Raw genomic sequence first — 17,733 nt, forward strand, 5'->3', positions numbered from 1 at the left:
GTTGTATGCTTATTAGCTACCCTGTACACAGTCGATACTCAGCGGATTTGGAAAAAAGCAGACTGTCTGAAACTTGTCACATTCAAAACTCAAAAAGTACATAAGCAGTTGTTATTATTATCGATTTATTATACTTGTTAAATATAATTCTTCATTTGGAAACAGTATACCCATACTTGTTGATTAAAGCTTAGTTTTGGATCATTGTATGTTGTAAGCTCGGATTTAGATAGAACGCAATTGCAAACATCTAATTTCCTGCTTCACGTTGTCCATATTCTCCATTCCATGGTACCATACTGCCCTGTGGATACTGCCAATTTTGAGAATAGCTAGTAAGTGGCATCCGTGGAACCATATTTGCTACCATACCAGGGTACATATGCATTCCTTGCCATGGTCCCATTGACATGTTCATTGGGTACCATGGTACCATATTGATCATCATTTGGTTCTGCTGTTGATACGGATAGTTGTTTGATAATCCTTGAGAATTATAAGTGTGTGTGGTGCCAGGTATTCCGGGAGCCATTTGCATAGGGTACATTCCTATTTGATTCTCCTGGTTTGGGTGCACACGTACAGAGTACTGGTTAACAAATTGAGGAGCTGCTTGCATTTCTGACAGAGAAAATTGGTACGGTAGATTCTGGGCTGGGCGCTTAATTCCTCGTCGTTTATTCTTCTCCTCGGATACCTTATTATGCCCGCCAGTTACTTTGAATCGGGTAGCATGGGGGTTCAATTCGATTTTCAGGGAACATATGTGAGTATTCTGAAAATATACAATACATTTTATGAAATCGAACAAACTTTAATAATTTTTGAAACTAACCTGATAAGAAGTGACACCAATAAACTCCGTGAGTCCCAATCGAAATTCCTCTTTTACTGTATCTCCCGTTTTCAGAATGCTGATAACCGGGAGATGTTTATGCATGGATTGTACATAAACACTGTCTACTTTGGTGTTATCTGGATCATTAGTGAGCTTGACATGTTTAAATGAAACTGGACCATTCATCCAATGACTTCCATTTCTCCATCCATGAATGTGTTGTTTCATTTCAATTGGTGGAATCTCATTACCACTTTGTTTCTTTTCCCATTTATTGCACGAGAACTCGTATCTGAAAAATTGAAGTATTGAATCATCGGTAAAGGTGCGTGTATCGCTTCAAACTGATTTTTTTAACCTGACAAATCTACTAAAATGTTTATCTCGGCGGGTTCTATGCCACTGACCTGATCCGGACCGGTTGGATAATTGTTAGTGTTTCGCGGACCTGGTTTCAGTGCCAAAAACCCATTCCAGCCCGGACCACGGCACATACGGAAATGCGCCCCGGCTTGTGACAGCTCGTTTAGACCCGGTTTGCTATTACATATCTTTTAAAATTAAAACTCACTTATAGTTATCGACTCTCTCAAAATGTAGAAACACTGCATACACTGAATCTGGATCCAATCCTTTCAGAATATAGTTCAGGAGTGGAAACAGTTGACGTCCTTTGTTCCTAGTCAGAATCATTTCAGTTTGAGGATAAAACTTCTCCCATTGGTCCTGATTGAACAATGATACTTTGATTCCAGATGTTGTAGAGGTGGCAGTGGTTGACATCTGAAAAAAAAGGAAAAATTCTAAGAATTTAGAGAAATAGGAAGAGAGACTAGAAACAGCTACCTTCCGTCACGACGTGAGGAAGATGAATGATTGAATACAGACTCGACAGACGCATAGTTTGGTAGGCGGAGCCTGTGCAAATCTGAAAATATACAGTATCTAGTTTATGGTAGCTACATATGACAGGACCATCTGGTTTATGGTTGACTGCAACCGTATACTGTAGCCAGTATCCACTGGACACAGTGTACGGTATATGGTGGCAAACATCGTAAAATGACTAATGTGAGTAGAGAATGTGGAAAATATAACTCACGGCAGACCTTACTGTGGGAACTTTTTGGATTAATAGTAAAGTCGGTATGCTTTAATAAATAAAAATAGATCCATTCTAGCATGCAAGTGAAAATTTGGGAACGTCAAAAATTTGCTTCTCGAGAGGTCACAACTCCGTGATGCGGACGCGCTCCTCTGGACCATCGCCAAACGCTTTCATAATTGTTTTTTTCCGATTTAGCTTTTGTAAAATATTCCAGTTGTTTCCGATTTATATTCGTATAACAAATATTAAACAAATATGTAAGAGCGAAGAGGAATAACTCAAAACTGGCGCACCTTTACCACCTATTAATTAATTTTGATACTTCATAAGTTAATTCACCATTGAAGCATCAAAATTTTAGCCTAATACATTTATGTTGAACCATCAAAGCAACTATATTAGAAATAAGTTCATTTATCTTGAAAAATTTATCTTTAAAATTATCTTGAAATCTTGAATTTATGTATCTTGAAAACTGCATTATCACAATCAACATTTTATCAGCCAAATTGCGTGCTCTCATACATATCTGAAATCTGATAGGAAAAACAATAAAAGATCTCCAGACATCAAGCTGAATGGTCAGTTAATCGGTGTAACTACGGTTCACACAAAAAAACGATTTGACTGACCGCTTAGCTAACAGTCTTCAGAAGAAACTTACTTGTTCGATCAGATTTTTAGAGATCTGCAACTCATGCAAACACTGTCATCAAGGATGTCCGATTTCGCAGCGATACGACTTTTCCACTTGAACAGTCTCATCAGTCGGGTGACACAGTTCCTTTTTTTCTGGTGGTAAATATCAAGGCAAAACGGATCACGGTTGTATTTATTCTTGAGTTGACAGGATGTCCTTGGTCCAGCACTCTGTATGACCTGAGAAAGCTTCTCTTTTCACATCTGATGATATCTCTGCGCTTTTGTGGGAGAAGTATGAAAACGTCCATGATTTTCTTGTTTTGCTCGTTGAAATAACGTTGTTGTCAGCGATTTATGCTCTTCCAAATGATTATTCTTTCCAATCCTCCATCGAACGAAGCCATGAAGTTGGATATCTACAACTTAATAGAATTATTTGGGGGCTATTCACAGACTCTAGTGACACAGTAGCCTGATTTCTCTAATTATGCTGAGAAACCGCTTTCTGGAGCACCTTCGACGCATTTTTAGTGATTTTCATAGCTAACTAGAGCGCCTTTGACGCATTTTCTATGGATTTCAAAGCTATCTGTAGCACCTTTGTAGCGTTTTTGCAGTTTTAGTGCTAGCTGGTTTACCCTTATTTGTTGTTTTTGACCCGTTTTATAAATTATTTTTAGCCAATTAGACTAGAAAAACTTACGATATCAACCGACTAGCCGTTGTCGTCGCGCTATCCAACGATGATTGTGCGGCACTTTCTTCCACTTTGTCGTGATAGCTATGGTGACAAATAGTCTGAAATTCGTTTAAAGATTCGATAAGAGGCCTGTGCTCGGTTGTGTACTTAACACTCCCCCACTTCTTTTCGGCTCCCTTTCCCGCTTCCTCAATCAGATGATTCATAAGATTGAGCCTTGAATCATTCTATCGTTTTTATCATTAATTTTGCATTCTTCCACCCACACATCTACGTTTAAGCTGCGCCTCTGGTCAGTAAAAAAGCCGAAACAAGCGCCTATATTTTATCTTCAATAAAAATTGTTCTCCCAGCCAGTTTTAGCATATGGTGCATCGACCGGTCTGGAATTTCATCGGTAAAAGAAAGTTTTTGACATTCAGAGAGCGATCTGAAAAGTTTCTGATGCGTTCAGATCAGTTTTAGTAATGTTTTGCGCTAGTTCAATGTAATTTCTAGTAAGTTATAAAACTATCTGGCGCGCCTTTGACGCGTTTAGGCATTTTGAGGGCCATCTGGAGTGTCTGGTGTGACTGTGACGCATTTCTAAACAAGTTTTGAAGATCGCGCAGTAGAACTATCTAGGGTGCAATGGGCGTGACTTGACAGTTCAGAAGCGATTAGGCGTGTTTTTGGTCATTTCAGAACATTCTGCTTTAGACTCGTTATTTATGAACTGGATTTCTCTGGCGCACTTTTGACATTATTTATTCACATTTTCCAGCAACTAACTTACAAAATCATCCTGCTCGTCGATTTCGTCGCTCAATCCGTGGCTAATTCGTCCTGCTCACTTTTACATCGTTCCGCGGAAGTTGCTAGTCAGGTGCCGAAAAAAAAACAAGGTCGGAGATGAAGAACCTCATCGATGAAGATGGCGAAGTAGTGAACCGTCCGGTCGGTTGAATTGACATTACTGTGAAGGTGGGCGGTAGATCGTAGCTTCTGAAATTAGGTTGATTTTTATGTGGATTCAGCTGGCGCGCCGCCGCCGCCGTTTTTACTCACTTTGAGGTATATTTGGTGTCTGGATCACCAAAACTCCTGGCGAGTTGGCTATCCGCGACGATTTGCCTGGAAAATATTGATTTAGAGTAAAAATGACTATTTTCGATTCGGAAATGGAGATTTTTGAATAGGTATAAAAGTTTTCAAAAGAACGTACCTATTTTGAATTCACTAGTGTGTTTCAGAGCTGCAGGCGCGCCTTTCACACGTTTTTAGTATTTGTGGTATTGTCTGAAGCGCCTGTGACGTTTTTAAAATAAATTTTGAAGCTATTGGCCCGCCTATGACGCGTTTAGTCATCATGAAGCCTTGGAAGTAAATAACGCTCTTGAAATCATTGTGGTGCTGTTTCCAGTTAGTTTCAAGCCTGTTTTACGTATCTTTGATAGTTTTTTAAAAGTCGAGAGCGATTGGAAACGCCCTCGACTCATTCTTCGTGTTTCAGATTTATCAGGTCCTATTTTGACACAGTTTTCTGCACGGAATTGCAGCAACTAACACTTACAAAATCTTCCTGCTCGTCGGTATCGTCGCTCTATCTGTCGTTCATTCGAGCCTTTAACTGTTCCATTTTTCCGGGGAAGCTACGAATCAGGTGACAGAATGTTTGGACTAGGTTTCGAGGTCGGGGATGGTGAATGTTAATGACGGAGGCAGGGCGTGTTTGAATCAACATGAAGCCGGCTTGAATTTGCTGAAAAAAATGAGGAGGGACAATATGAGGCAGTTCAAGTTAGATATGTGTGAAAAAATCAAACATTGTCAGATGTAAAAAATTTGGATCAAATAAAAAAATATTTCGGGTTAAACTTGGACTGCCTAGGCTACTTTCAAATTAGAAATGCAGTTTTCAGCTCCAATCATGAGGTTATGAGGTTTTTTTGCTGAAAAGTGGAAGCAAATTTGATCGAAATTGTAGTCTTACGACTAATCATTGAAATTATCCAATTTTGAACAAAAAAATAAAAAATTAACAACACAAATCAAATTAATCTTGTGTTTTTTTTAATGGAAATGGGCTTCTAAACCAAATCCGGCATTAGCTAGATTTGTTTTTTCTAGAACTCAAATCAGAATTTTCAGACTGATTTTCAGCGCTAACCTTTCTCAGATTCTTCAGTACAGAACCAAGCCAGTTCTGAACTGATCGAACGTGTCCTCAACGAGTTTCCGGCAATTAGAGGGTTTTATGAAACACTTGTCTCGCTTTTTTAGCTGTTTATACCTATCTGGCGTGCCTTCGACACTTTTTCCCAGATGTAGTGGTGTGGAAAATTCTCTCGACATATTTTTCGTTAATTGAATATATTGGGTGTGGTTCTACCACATTTTTGCACAATTTACAGCTATTTAAACTTACAAAAATATTGAGTTTGTCGGTTTCGTCGCTTTATGCAACGGTAGTGCTCGATCAATCTCCCTGGTCGGGGGTGCGAGTGGCGATGAGATAAATTGCATTTTGCGGGTTGAAAAAGAGCGGTCCCATCTTGTTCTGACGGAGAGTACACCTGAAAATAGTTAAATTTGATGTGAAACATAACGGCAATTGATTAATTCAAGGGAGTGGTCATCAATCGGTTATATTTTAAGTATACTGATCAAACTAAGGTCAAACTGTCTCAAAACTAGCGGACGCAGGAATACATTTTCGGCGTAATTCAAGGAGAGCCCCCCATCCAGTTGAGCCCCCCACGTTGATAGCAACCCTTGCAAAGCCCCCCACCAGTACAAATTTGGTGGGCGGCTCTCTTTTCAAGAGGGGGGTAACTCTTGAATCCCTCTGTTAAACATTCGTCCCCCACCTGTAGAAATGGGGGGCTCTATTTCAATTACCCGGCATACTTAAAAAAGAGCCCCCCCCCCCTCTCCTAAACAACCAACTCTTGGTGAAAGATGAGCCCCCCACGATTTAATAATCGGCCCCCACGAAACAAGCCCCCCACCATAAAAGTGATTCATTCAAGAATGGGACCCCACCATTAAAAAACAAGCTCCCATCGTTCAATATCGGCGCTCTCTTGTCAAAAACTGGGATTTTACTGCGCTATCCCCTCCAAAATGCCAATATACAATTAATTTTCAGAAAGGAAGGTAAAACATTTGCTGAAATCAGTGAAAAACCAAAAAAAATGGGGAAAAATTAATGGAAAAACTATGATTTTCGTAGTCCGCATATTATAATCTGCAATGCACTTGAAATCACGCAAAAACGGGGGGCTCTTCTTTAATCCACTGGCATTTTATATTACGACAGAATGGGGGGTTCTGCTTGAATCCGCTTTGGGGTGGGGGCCCAATCTTGAACGGGGGTCTCATATTGAATGGGGAGAGGGGGGCTCTCCTTTAATCAACTTTCTATTTGGAGATAGTAACAGTGGGGGACCAACGTTTAACAAGCTTGTTTCTCAAAGTTCACTGGCGGGGGGCTTTTCCAGGACAACTTTTGGGGGGTCATTTTTGAATTAGGGGGGGGGCGGTATTTGAATTTCACCTACATTTTCTTTTCTTGACGTGCCCAGACGAGATCTCCAAAGATGACAATACATTGGTTCTACTGCTCATTAAAAAAAACACAGAAAGAGGAGGAAGAGGCCATTGAAGAATGCGAAGGGGGAGATAGTGGTCCAGTCGGCGTGAACCACGGGCAGTAGAGAGAAAGAGAGATAACATGTGGTGTTGGGTGACGGGAATAAAAGGAAGCGATCCGCACTTTGGGAATAAATTGAAAGAAACATTAAGTTGGACCGGTGTAGTAGAGAAAACGTGAGAAATTGCGAAGAAGATAACAATTATGTTTGTAAGTAGCCATTAACTTTCCTAGCTTACGAGTCGAAACTTTTTTTTTCATTTTTCATAATTCAACATTCCTTTCCAGCGATTATTGATGTTTTCTCACTGAAAACTTTTCAACAACCATCTTCTGCTGTCAAAGAAAATGCCGACTGTGAAAATGATTCCATTCCCATCTGCTTTCATGAGAACTGTACAATTTCTCACAACTTCTCAATATAAAAGAAAGCGTTCAAGAAGAGAGTATCAGTATTGACTCCTCATGTGGTCTGCAACATCAATCCTCTTCATTTTTGCCCTTTTCGGAGGTTTCTGGCATGTTTCCTCAGGTCGCAGCTATTCTCTCCGTCCGGAGACTATATCTTCAAAAACCGTGACCCTTTTCTTGATGAAACTGGCCACAGCGTACAATGCACAAACTGGTTTATCAAACTTTTTCGAAGACTCCTTTAATGCTACTGATTGCAATAATAAAACCATTCAAAAAGGTGAGAAATGAAAAATTCTGGCACTTCAGTAAGTAAATTTCGTTTTGCAGACGAATTCCTGAAAAATCTGCTCGAGTATCGGAAAGAAGATCCACATTATCCGGTAAACATCATCGTCGCCGCTCAAGTGATGAAGGATGATTTTTGGACAATTACCTACATTATCAAAAGCAAGGAAACATCGGCTGAAACTGAATTCGTCTTGAATACCCATGACTTTAAGTTGATCACTGCAAAGTCATTAAATTGTTGATTAAGTAAAATTGAATAATACATTTTTGGAACTCGAACGCGTTCTGTTATTAGTCGCAGTGACGTATGCACACAGTTTCTTTCAAACAGGAGTTTGCAGAAAAAACCGTTTTTCTCAAGGCCTGGACTAACTTTTCGAGGTTTCTTCCTCACTGTATAAGTTGGTCACTAGCACTTTTCATCATTTCAGGCTTGATGAGTGCTTTGACGGAGATGTCCACGGAAGTCAGAGAGAGTATTGGATTTAGTGATTTCTGAAAACAGTGAATATCAATCTCAGTTTTTGATTTTGTCAAAGACAGAGCCAAAACATTTCACCTAAATGGAGAGATTCCAAGGTTTTCCTTACTGTCTAAGCGTCATGAGCATAAGGGTACCGAATTGGGAAATAACAACCTCGCGTCAGAATCAAGGGAACGTGTATATTTGGTATGGGCTTGTTTTCCAATCAGAAAAAATTTAACCTTTTTTTCATTTGATCACACAAATGAGGGCTTTCTTTGGGACAGTTGGTGGCGCAGCCGGTGCCGGTTCGCATGTTGTCGGTGTATCCAACAACAATCGTTTTGTTTCCTCCCGGCGCCTTGTCTCCTTCGCTTCATTGTTAGGACGTTCCAACTCACTCGCTTCCACATAGATTCCTCTGAAATCAAAAAATTCATATCAGCTCAACTGTGTTAAATAAACTTACGATGAGTAGTCCAAAAAGAACAAATCAAAGTTTTTCTTCCCGAAAATGCTTTATTCTTTGTTTTTGACTTCGATGGCATCATAGAACGAAGCTCCGGCTTTTAAAGACTTCTGCACCTTTTGATGTATGTTCCGAAGTGTTGACACCTTTGAATACTCTTCCGAATTTTCCACGTTCGATTTTTGAGCAGTGCAGATAAATGTTTCTGTTAGTTTCTCACAAGTCGACACAATTCGTTCGGTGTTATTGTTTGCAGATGACGGAGTACTGCGGATCATCTTGGTCTGAAAATTGTTTCATATTTTTGGTTTATCATTGGATACCTTCACTTACCAAGACGTTGATATCCGCCACGAAACCAACAAAGCTCGACTTTGCTTTGCAGGTTATCTCGACGTCTGGAGGCAAGTTCTCGTCAAAAGTGCATCCATCATCTCCGAAATCCGATGAGTATTCTGAAAAATTAATGATAATATTAGAGGCTGGCCTCTATTTGGAAATGATCGTACTTTCCACTGACTCAGGAACTCCTTGTACTTTTCCGGTGGTCACTCAAACTCTTTTAAGAAATCACCTGAATGATCATTGCAATTCAAACCAAGCTGTGATTCACTGGGTGCATCAACTCCACAGAATGTTTAAAACAGCGTGTGGACATCGACGTCTCTTTCCTGGACATCGTCGTCATGTGAGTCTCCGATTTGAGCAGCTGAAGATTTAGCAGGTAGCACACAACCTGGAATCAGAAAATTTTTGTTTTGAGTAAGGCTTCAGTTGAAAGAAAACGTACCTCAGTAATTTTCAGTTAGTCTCCGGGGTGAGAGACCACAGTCACCAGGTGGAAGAAGACCTGAATGATTGCCTCATTGGGAAGGATACATCGTTTTTGTCGAAGCTGTTGAGCAGCTCGGCAACTGTGCTCGGTTTCTTGTGAAGCACTGTAAAGAGTTGATCGACGGTCGATAAGTGGTATCCGACGTGCCTGTAAATATAGAAAAGTGAAGTTTAAAGATTGATGGGGTTTTCCTGGTAGTTGTCTACTTTTTCTGAAGCGGAGACCTTCAAATGCTATTTTCTCCCCTTCAGAACAAGCGCAGATATGTAAAAAATATTTTTAGCTTTTACTACTTCATTTGGTACATTGATTGCATGCTTTTAGGTTTCAAAACCACCCCTCTTGCGTTCTGCCGAAACTTAGAACGTCGCAAATTCATTTTCGAGGGATTTTATCGATTTTCACTTGTTCTTCCCCAAAAGTTAGCCAAAAACTTCTCACTTGTACGCCGGTTGTGCTTTTGTGCCATTGATCTCTTCCAGCAGTCTACAAGCAATGTTGGGTTCCAGAGATTTATCCTTCAACTGGCGACCGATATTCTGAAATTGATAAATCATTTATTTCCTCCGTTTTTTAAGTAACATCAACTCACATTCCAATATAAACTCCTCCACGTCTTGGTCAGTTGCTCGACTGCAATGCCCGTCATCTTTTGATTGAGTCTGCTGAGCAAGAAAAATCAAACTTCGTACCAATGTTTGTCGGAAATCTCACCTCCACATCGGCAAGCCGGTTTTGATGTGGAATATTGGCAGATTTGCTCATATAACTGAAAAATAAATGAATAATGTAAGAGAAGACGTGAAATGAGTGAAAAATTTAATAAATAACAATTAGAAACAAAATAAATTGGTGAGAAAATGAGTGAAACGAGAAAAGTACTCCGGTCTGCAGTTGCGCGTCAGTTCAGCTGCACTGCGGACATGGCACCACAAATGACGACAAGTGGGTAAGCTGGGAAAGGAATCAAGAATATTGGAAAAAGAAGAAGTATACTAAGTTTTCTTGGATTATTCTATTTTGATACTAATCTTGCAAAAAATGATGAGCGCGATTTGATCTCAATCGAGGAACACAAGAATTTACAAGTGTTTGCAAGAAAAAAGTAACAAACGCTGTCAAAAAGTGTTTCAATCCTTGCGGAGTCATAAATTTCAGCGTGCTTTGATGTTTTTCATGCTCACTGGTGGATCTTCGACGTGTTTCAAGATTTCTGGCTTACATTTAATTTGCTTAATGCTTTCAGGCGCTATTTTGATGCGTTTGGAACTTACTGGCGCGCCTTTGACGCATTTCGAGAAATCTTGTCCACTTTGGACCTGTTGCAAGCTGCCTGACGCAGTTTTCACGCTTTTTGGCAGCTGGAGAGCCCTCTATGAACACTTTTTTTTTGCATTCCTAGCTGGAATAGGTCCACGAAGGAAAAAATTGTTTGTCGACTGATAAAGGAAATCAATGTGACACTAGAGCACAAATGAGTGATTTTTTTAAATTTTTGGCAGCCAAAAAAAGAAAAATAATTAAAAACAAGCTAAATTAACCTCCGATTGCACTCAATTGCTCCCCTTTCCAGTAGAACAGTATTTTTTATTTCTTTGTTTATCTCAAAACTCATTCAATTTGACTTGATGTAGGATCACCACACGGAGTTCTTTGTTGAAAATATCATCAAAATATCTCTATGTATTCTCCTTCTTAACCGCCTCCTACAGTTCACAATCACAGTTTTAGTCACATTTGTGTCATTGTCTTTTCCATTTTCTCTGCTATTTCAAACATTTATTTTAAATTGCATGATCCTTTTCCGCTAATGTCCTTCTCCGACCATTCGCTATTCATTTTCTTGGATGACCCACACCTTATTACACTGTCTCCTCAGTCTCTTCCTCCCTCCAAAGCGACGCGGCCGCGTCGCGGTCTTTAATGACTTTTTCCAATAAATACATCATATTTTATCAATTACGTTTTGCTTTTCATGATTTTTGAACCGGAATTATGATCAGTACTTAGCAGACTACTTTTTCATCATTTCTTTGCCGTTTTTTCTTGAACTTTGACAAATTGTTTCTTTCAGAAAAACGATAAAACGAGTGGTTCCGCATTGAAAACTCCCAACGAAACGCACTTATTCTATCTGATGGAGAAATGTAAGTGATTCTTCATTAAAAACGTTGCAAACAGGCGAAATACGTGCATTTTTTGGTGTATCGTCGATTTTTGATCAGAAATACTGATGAGCTGTTCAAATTCCTCATTATTATTATTTCAGATCTGAACTGAAAACAGCAGCAAAAATCCAATTAAAAAAGGAGAGTGATTCTTTATTGAAAACGTGCAAAATACGTGCATTTTTGTGGCGAAAGTGTTGATTTGTTGAATTTTCGTTGATTTCACATAATTGTTCAGATTTTTTTACAGGTTGACGTCTTTTAGGAGTCAAAACACCCTGATCCGTCTTTCGAATATTTGTGTGATTCAAAATAGGATACGCCAAAGAACCTGGACATACGACATTCTTTTTTGGACCAATTTCAAGCGAGACATCGAATGGCGGTTCTTGACTCTCCGGGAATTTTTAGATGGCTTGCCAGCAGACCTAAAAAGAAGTAGACTCCGAAATCCAATGAATGACAACTACTGTCTCAACTACAACCTGCTGATAATTGATTTACCACTTATATGTTTCATCAATAAGAAGACGAAGTGAGTTTTTGAGAAAACGGTTTGGTGATCAAGCACACTTTTTGTTGACATGTCCCTCTTCTTGTACTCAATTCATTTTTGACAATGATGACTTAATGATTGGATTGATTGCGGATGAGCTGGAAATGGGTGGAAAATTGCATTTTGGACGAAAAAAGTAAAAAAAAAACGTTCAAAAACACGACTTTTCACTGAAAATCGGTGGAAAAGTAGATTTTGGAAATGAAAAACGCGTTTTAATCACTTTTCGAGCTAAAAAAGGGTAAAGAATTTGGTTTTTTGGGTGAAATGACCTAAAATCAATATTTAGAGCTGAATAGTCCCAAAAATTTCATTCTTGAATTCAAAATGACTCTAAAACTTGCCTTTTAGCTTGTAATTAATAAATGATTGTTTAAAAAAACACAATTTTAGTTTGAAAATAAGATTTTTAGATGATGTTTTCATGGTTTCTCAGCAATTTTATGAAATCAAATGTCAGTTTATTTTTGATGGAAAAACTTGGAGAATGACGCTGGAAGTGTGATTTTTGATAATTTTAAAATGGAAAAATGAAGTTTTTGGCCAACTTTTAGCCAATAACATGATTTTCAGCCAATGTTTCAAGATTTTAGCGGACTTTTCATCATATTCCAAACCTTCCGACACCGGAGTATTAAATCACTCTTCTCTCGCTTTTTTTTCAATGGTTCTGGAATATCTGGATATGAATCATAATATTATTACGGTAAGAGTTTGATTGTTACCATCAGCATCAGCATCTGTCCTTTTTTAGGTTGATTTTTACAAACCACTGAACATGCGGGAGATGTCTCCAATTCTTTATTTGGTAGACCGAATGCTGGAAACCGGACGAAACTTGCAATGAGAAGACAAGTTTCATCTTCAGTATAGGGAATGGACAGTTAACAACATGAACGACGAGTTCGGCAGTTCTATTTTGTTTCGAGAACGCGTCAAGGTACGCCAGTCAGAATTGATTCTACTAGAAAACGCGTTAAAGGTATGCCAGTCAGCATTGATTCCACCAGAAAACGCGTCAACCGTTACGTTTCTAGATTTTATTCCTAAATTTTTGTAGTTTGATTATGAGTAGCTTAACCCCTCAGAGTTCTCTGTTGAAAAACGTCATCAGGTGGATACGTTGTGTAGATTCACTGATATGATAAGATGTAATCTACCAACCTCTTCATTCGTTGATTACAGATTGAGTTAAAGGGATTCCAAGCATCATAGCAACCCTCGAATTTTCTTTCGATATTATGTAATCCTCATAAAACTTTGAAAATCTTAATTCTACCTGAATTGGTACAAAACAACGAAAAAAATGTTAAAGTATTTATTCAGATTACAAAATAATTAAGTTCCATATCTTCCAATTCCACATAGTCAAGTAAACGAGGAAAGGTGCTCTCGAGCTTTTCACAATGTCCGCTACCTTGAGGACCTGAAAAATGAACAATGAAGAGATACCCTCATCCTCCACCTAGTCAACTCACTTTTTCCTTACTTTCTTTTGATAACTTTTTGATTTTATCACAAATCGGCTCAAACTCCTTCCAAAACTTTCGATTTTCGTTTGGAAGCTCCCAGAATGCATTCCAAAATAGTCTTGCGTCGATCTCCAGTCGAATTTCAACAATTTCCATGTCCTCGTCATCTTCCGTTTTCACCGACCTCGACTTTTCCTTCAAAAAAAAAGAAGATTTTTGGAGAGGGATTCTTCCAGAATAACTTACCATTAAAATTATCGGAGTTTCAGTACTCTTCGAACGACTTCTAGTTGCTCCGGCTCTGTCTTCTCATTTTTTGCGGTGTCTGGATGGCAAGAGATATTGTTCTGAAACATATGACTATGCCGACGTGGTTTTTGAAAACAGTGACTCACCTCCAAGAACTCCACGTTCCAAAACTAATAAAAAACTAGAACTCCAAAAAAATCAAATTTCGAATTTTCGTGACGACCATCAAATAGGACATCTGAATACTGTAACTATTATTTGAATATCTGGAACATTTAATACTCACCTTCAAAACCCAAATACAAAAAATCCAAGGCTTCACAAAAAATCAAATATATACTTTGTTTTGACACTTAACCAGAAAAGTATCTGAAAAATACCTTTTTATATGCTAAAAGCGCAAAGAATAAACCAACTCACCCATTGAAACGATATTATGCAGGAGGAATGAATGAAAAGAACAGCGGCTGGGTGGTATGTCGGCCGTTCCTCGTTTTCTCTGCTGTATATCTGTTTCCTACACTCTCTCGCTTTTTGCCCCATTGAAAATGTGGTTGATACGTGTGGTCGATACGACTGCTGTTTCTCTGCGCCTCCCCAGTTTTTTTTCTCCCGAAATCTGTCGTGACTCAGATGTTTTCCTTCTTTTATTTTCTATCACTTTCAAAAACCAAATGTTGAAAAAGGGATCAAGCACATGGCTACCTCGAAATGCATTTTCAAATCTAGTTTCAAGACTACATGAAAAATTTAGTCTTTTTCCCAAAAAGATGTAGGCTGACTCTTTTCGTATCACTCATCTGCGTGTCTTTCAATCTCACTAGTTAGCACCTCATTGTCTTCAACTAATGTTTTTTTGCTCATCTCCCTTTTTCTTCCTTTCCTCCGCGCTCATCACATTTTGTCCAGCGAACCTCGTTTTGTTATCTTATCAGTTGGAAGTACTACGAATTTTCAATAATCGGGACAAACTTTCTCTCGGCCCGGATTCAATAATGGTTACTCATTTTTTAAACAAAATGTTCTGATTTTTTTGAAAAATCATATCAAAAGTGCTCAAATTATCATACATATTCAGTTTTTGATTGAATATTCAAATTTTAGACAAAAGCTATAGTTTTTTTTTCAAAAAAATGTCAAAAAATTTACAAAAAAAGTTCAAATAATCGAAATTTTGTTTCAAAACGAGCCGAGCGGCCCGGTCGAGACAAGAATGTCGTGAAAGACTTTTCGAGCTGAATACAACTCACTAAAATCGTGTGGATCAAGACGGGTAACTCGAATAGAAAACTCTGATCTGGTTCTACGAATTTCGTGTGAGTATTTATCTTTGTGATAAAAAACTAATGATACACTATTCAAATTTTAATGACGATAACAAGCTTTTATCAAAACCAAGACTAATTTTGTAATTTTACCTTCGTCATTATCAAACATTTTTTAGAAAGAGGGTTTCTTGCTGAAGAGACCAGGCCCTCTTTTTAGTTTTGTTTCTAATAGTCTTACTGTCCAAGAAGATGGTCGAAACAGTGTTGGTTTTTCAATTTTAGTTATATTTTCTGCTTTTTTAAAGGTTCTTCAAGGAATTTTAACAACAATTTCAGATATACATTTTTTGTCGCAGAAAAATTGAAATTGCAAAAAGAATTTGATGATATGTAGAATCGAATGCAAAAAATTATCGAAAGTTACCACAAAAATATGACGCGTAGAGATCACATACAGTCATATTGAACACATCTTCAGTTTTTTCTTCTTTCTCCCCTTCCTCCACCTCCTTGTTGATTTGTCTTAGGTGCATTCATTGGCCACCTGTCCTTTTCTCTGCGAGCGCCCACATTGTCCTCGGTGCTTTTTCCGATTCCAATCTCCTTGAAGCCCACTCAAAAACTGTAGATTTTTTTTCATTTCGTTGTTCTTCTGGCATTCCTGGTGGCAAGCGACTTCTTTCCTCCGGGAACTCTGACTTATCCTCCAGTTTGGTATCTTCTTGTCTCAAGAGTTTCCTTGCCTTTTTAAATACCATTCGTTGGTTGACGAGTCAATATCTAATTCAATATCTAATATTGCTTGCCGAGGTGGAACTATTTCCGAACTTTGATGAAAAGTAAGGGATTTCAGAACGTAAATACGTAAGGAAAAAAATATTACATCACGCAAACTGAATTTTATGTTCACTAATTAGAAGATGGAGAACAAAACTAAATAAGAATATCAACGATCAAGATTGTCAGCCCACCTCATAAAGAGATGAGCTTTTTCCAAAATTTATTTGAGTGGGGTGGAGGTTAGGTGAGTGCAAATAATGTTTATATACATATATTTACATTGATCTCAAGTCCCATTAAGGACTCCCACCTTCCACTTCTGAGAACAATTTCGAAAAAAAACACAGACGATCTATATGAAACGAGCGGCCGACATCTCCCGGGTTCCGCCATTCACTATGTTTTGTGTGTGAGTGGGCGGGGCGAAAACGTCCAATCGAACGCAGTGCTTGTAAATCGGTCTTTTTTCATTGTATTAGAACTGAAATTTTGTTTGCGTGATGTATTTATCTCTCCCCAGCGTACTTACGTTCAAAAATACCTTACTTTTTGTCAAGAGGATTTAATGCTGAATAAGATAGTTCTAACACTTTATTTCAAAAATAAAGTCAGACGCTTTCCCAGAGGATGGTAGTTAGACACACCTTATTTAACACTGCGAAAATAGACCAAAATCGAACTCTTCTAATTTGAAAACGTAGATTTAACGGGGCCACGTGATTTCTTATTACGGTTTGAAGAGAATTTAATGCTGAATAAGATGGTTCCAACACATTTGAAGTTCGAAAAACCGTTCTGTGACGTCTGTCCGGTGTGTTCGAAGTTGTTGAAAAACAAAAAGTTGTTGAAAAACAAAACAAAGATGTTGTTGTCGCACTGATGTTTTAGATTAATGTTCGGATCTTTTGGAATGTTCGATTGAAAATACTAGAATTTAATAAAAATAGGAATACCAGACCTCTTAAACATAGTGGTCGAAATTTGAAGAATGCCTCTGACGATGGAGTTTATGACGCACTCTCTGACTCGTTCGATCACCCATGTTCACCCGAAAAAAGTCGACCATCTCCGATTTGCCAATCCTTTTGATCAAAGATAGTACCAAGTGTTCTTAGCAAATTGGAGTACTTTTTGGTCAGGTCCGTCACCTGGGTACCTAGGAAAATCAAAAAATCGATATTTTTCGAAAATTTTTCCTGAAGGAGTTAGGAATGAAATCTCAACGGGAAATTAATGTAGACACTATTTTAAGCATTTTTTGTGTTCAGAACAAAATTCCAGCTCAACACCTTCATAGTGAAAATTTTGAAAATTTATGAAATTTTCGGGTTTTTTTCATGAAATCGCTTTTATCTCGGCAGGGACACGAGAAGACGGGCTTTTTTATTTTAAATTCGGAATCTACATAAAATTTGGTATTGGATCCATGTTGTCCCTACTGGTATCTCTTTCTCCAAAGAACACTTTTTTCGGGAAGTATGAAAAAAACTGCGATTTTAACTTTCAAGTCCTTCCAGTAAATTTATTTTGATGTTTCAAAATAATGGTTTTTTGAAGTTTTTCATTCAATCATACCATTTTTATTTAGTTCCGGTACAATTTTCGATCATACCACAAAATTTTTTTCGAAAATATTGAATTTTTTGATTTCTGAAAATTTTCTCCCGAATTGAATCATTCCGACTGAAATGTTAAGGATAGCATTATAAAATCAGGAGAATATAAATGGAATATTCTTTAGGTTCATAAAAAACTTGATTCCCACTGTCGGGTCACCTGCTACTTACGTGTTCATGGTGAAAATCAGCGAAATTTTCAACTTGGGAAGTTGGTGCAACGGTACTTCATA

The 17,733-nt window shown here is 38.2% G+C and overlaps 2 protein-coding genes and 1 pseudogene across 3 annotated transcripts; 1 reads left to right on the forward strand and 2 right to left on the reverse strand.

The window, feature by feature from the left end:
- Positions 1-250: 250 nt before the first annotated feature.
- On the reverse strand, positions 251-5,793 carry GCK72_022577 (uncharacterized protein; the record flags this gene model as incomplete). The annotated part of the gene is made up of 8 exons (XM_003091053.2): positions 251-775; positions 836-1,130; positions 1,410-1,621; positions 1,727-1,766; positions 3,292-3,504; positions 4,189-4,272; positions 4,336-4,401; positions 5,696-5,793. The coding sequence occupies 8 exons, from the start codon at positions 5,791-5,793 to the stop codon at positions 251-253; spliced, it is 1,533 nt and encodes a 510-aa protein (XP_003091101.2).
- A 1,720-nt stretch (positions 5,794-7,513) lies between these two features.
- Positions 7,514-7,866, forward strand: GCK72_022578 (uncharacterized protein; the record flags this gene model as incomplete). Its single annotated transcript, XM_053734911.1, has 2 exons — positions 7,514-7,613; positions 7,664-7,866. 2 exons carry the CDS (start codon positions 7,514-7,516, stop codon positions 7,864-7,866), a joined length of 303 nt encoding a protein of 100 aa, XP_053578477.1.
- A 470-nt stretch (positions 7,867-8,336) lies between these two features.
- GCK72_022579 lies at positions 8,337-10,156 on the reverse strand (annotated as a pseudogene). The gene is made up of 6 exons: positions 10,106-10,156; positions 9,392-9,538; positions 9,202-9,292; positions 8,890-9,011; positions 8,665-8,840; positions 8,337-8,508 (listed from the first exon to the last, which is right to left on the reverse strand). Coding segments are annotated over exons 1-6 (759 nt in total).
- Positions 10,157-17,733: the final 7,577 nt, after the last annotated feature.

This window comes from Caenorhabditis remanei, chromosome X (assembly GCF_010183535.1).
Source record: "Caenorhabditis remanei strain PX506 chromosome X, whole genome shotgun sequence".
NCBI lineage: Eukaryota > Metazoa > Nematoda > Chromadorea > Rhabditida > Rhabditidae > Caenorhabditis > Caenorhabditis remanei.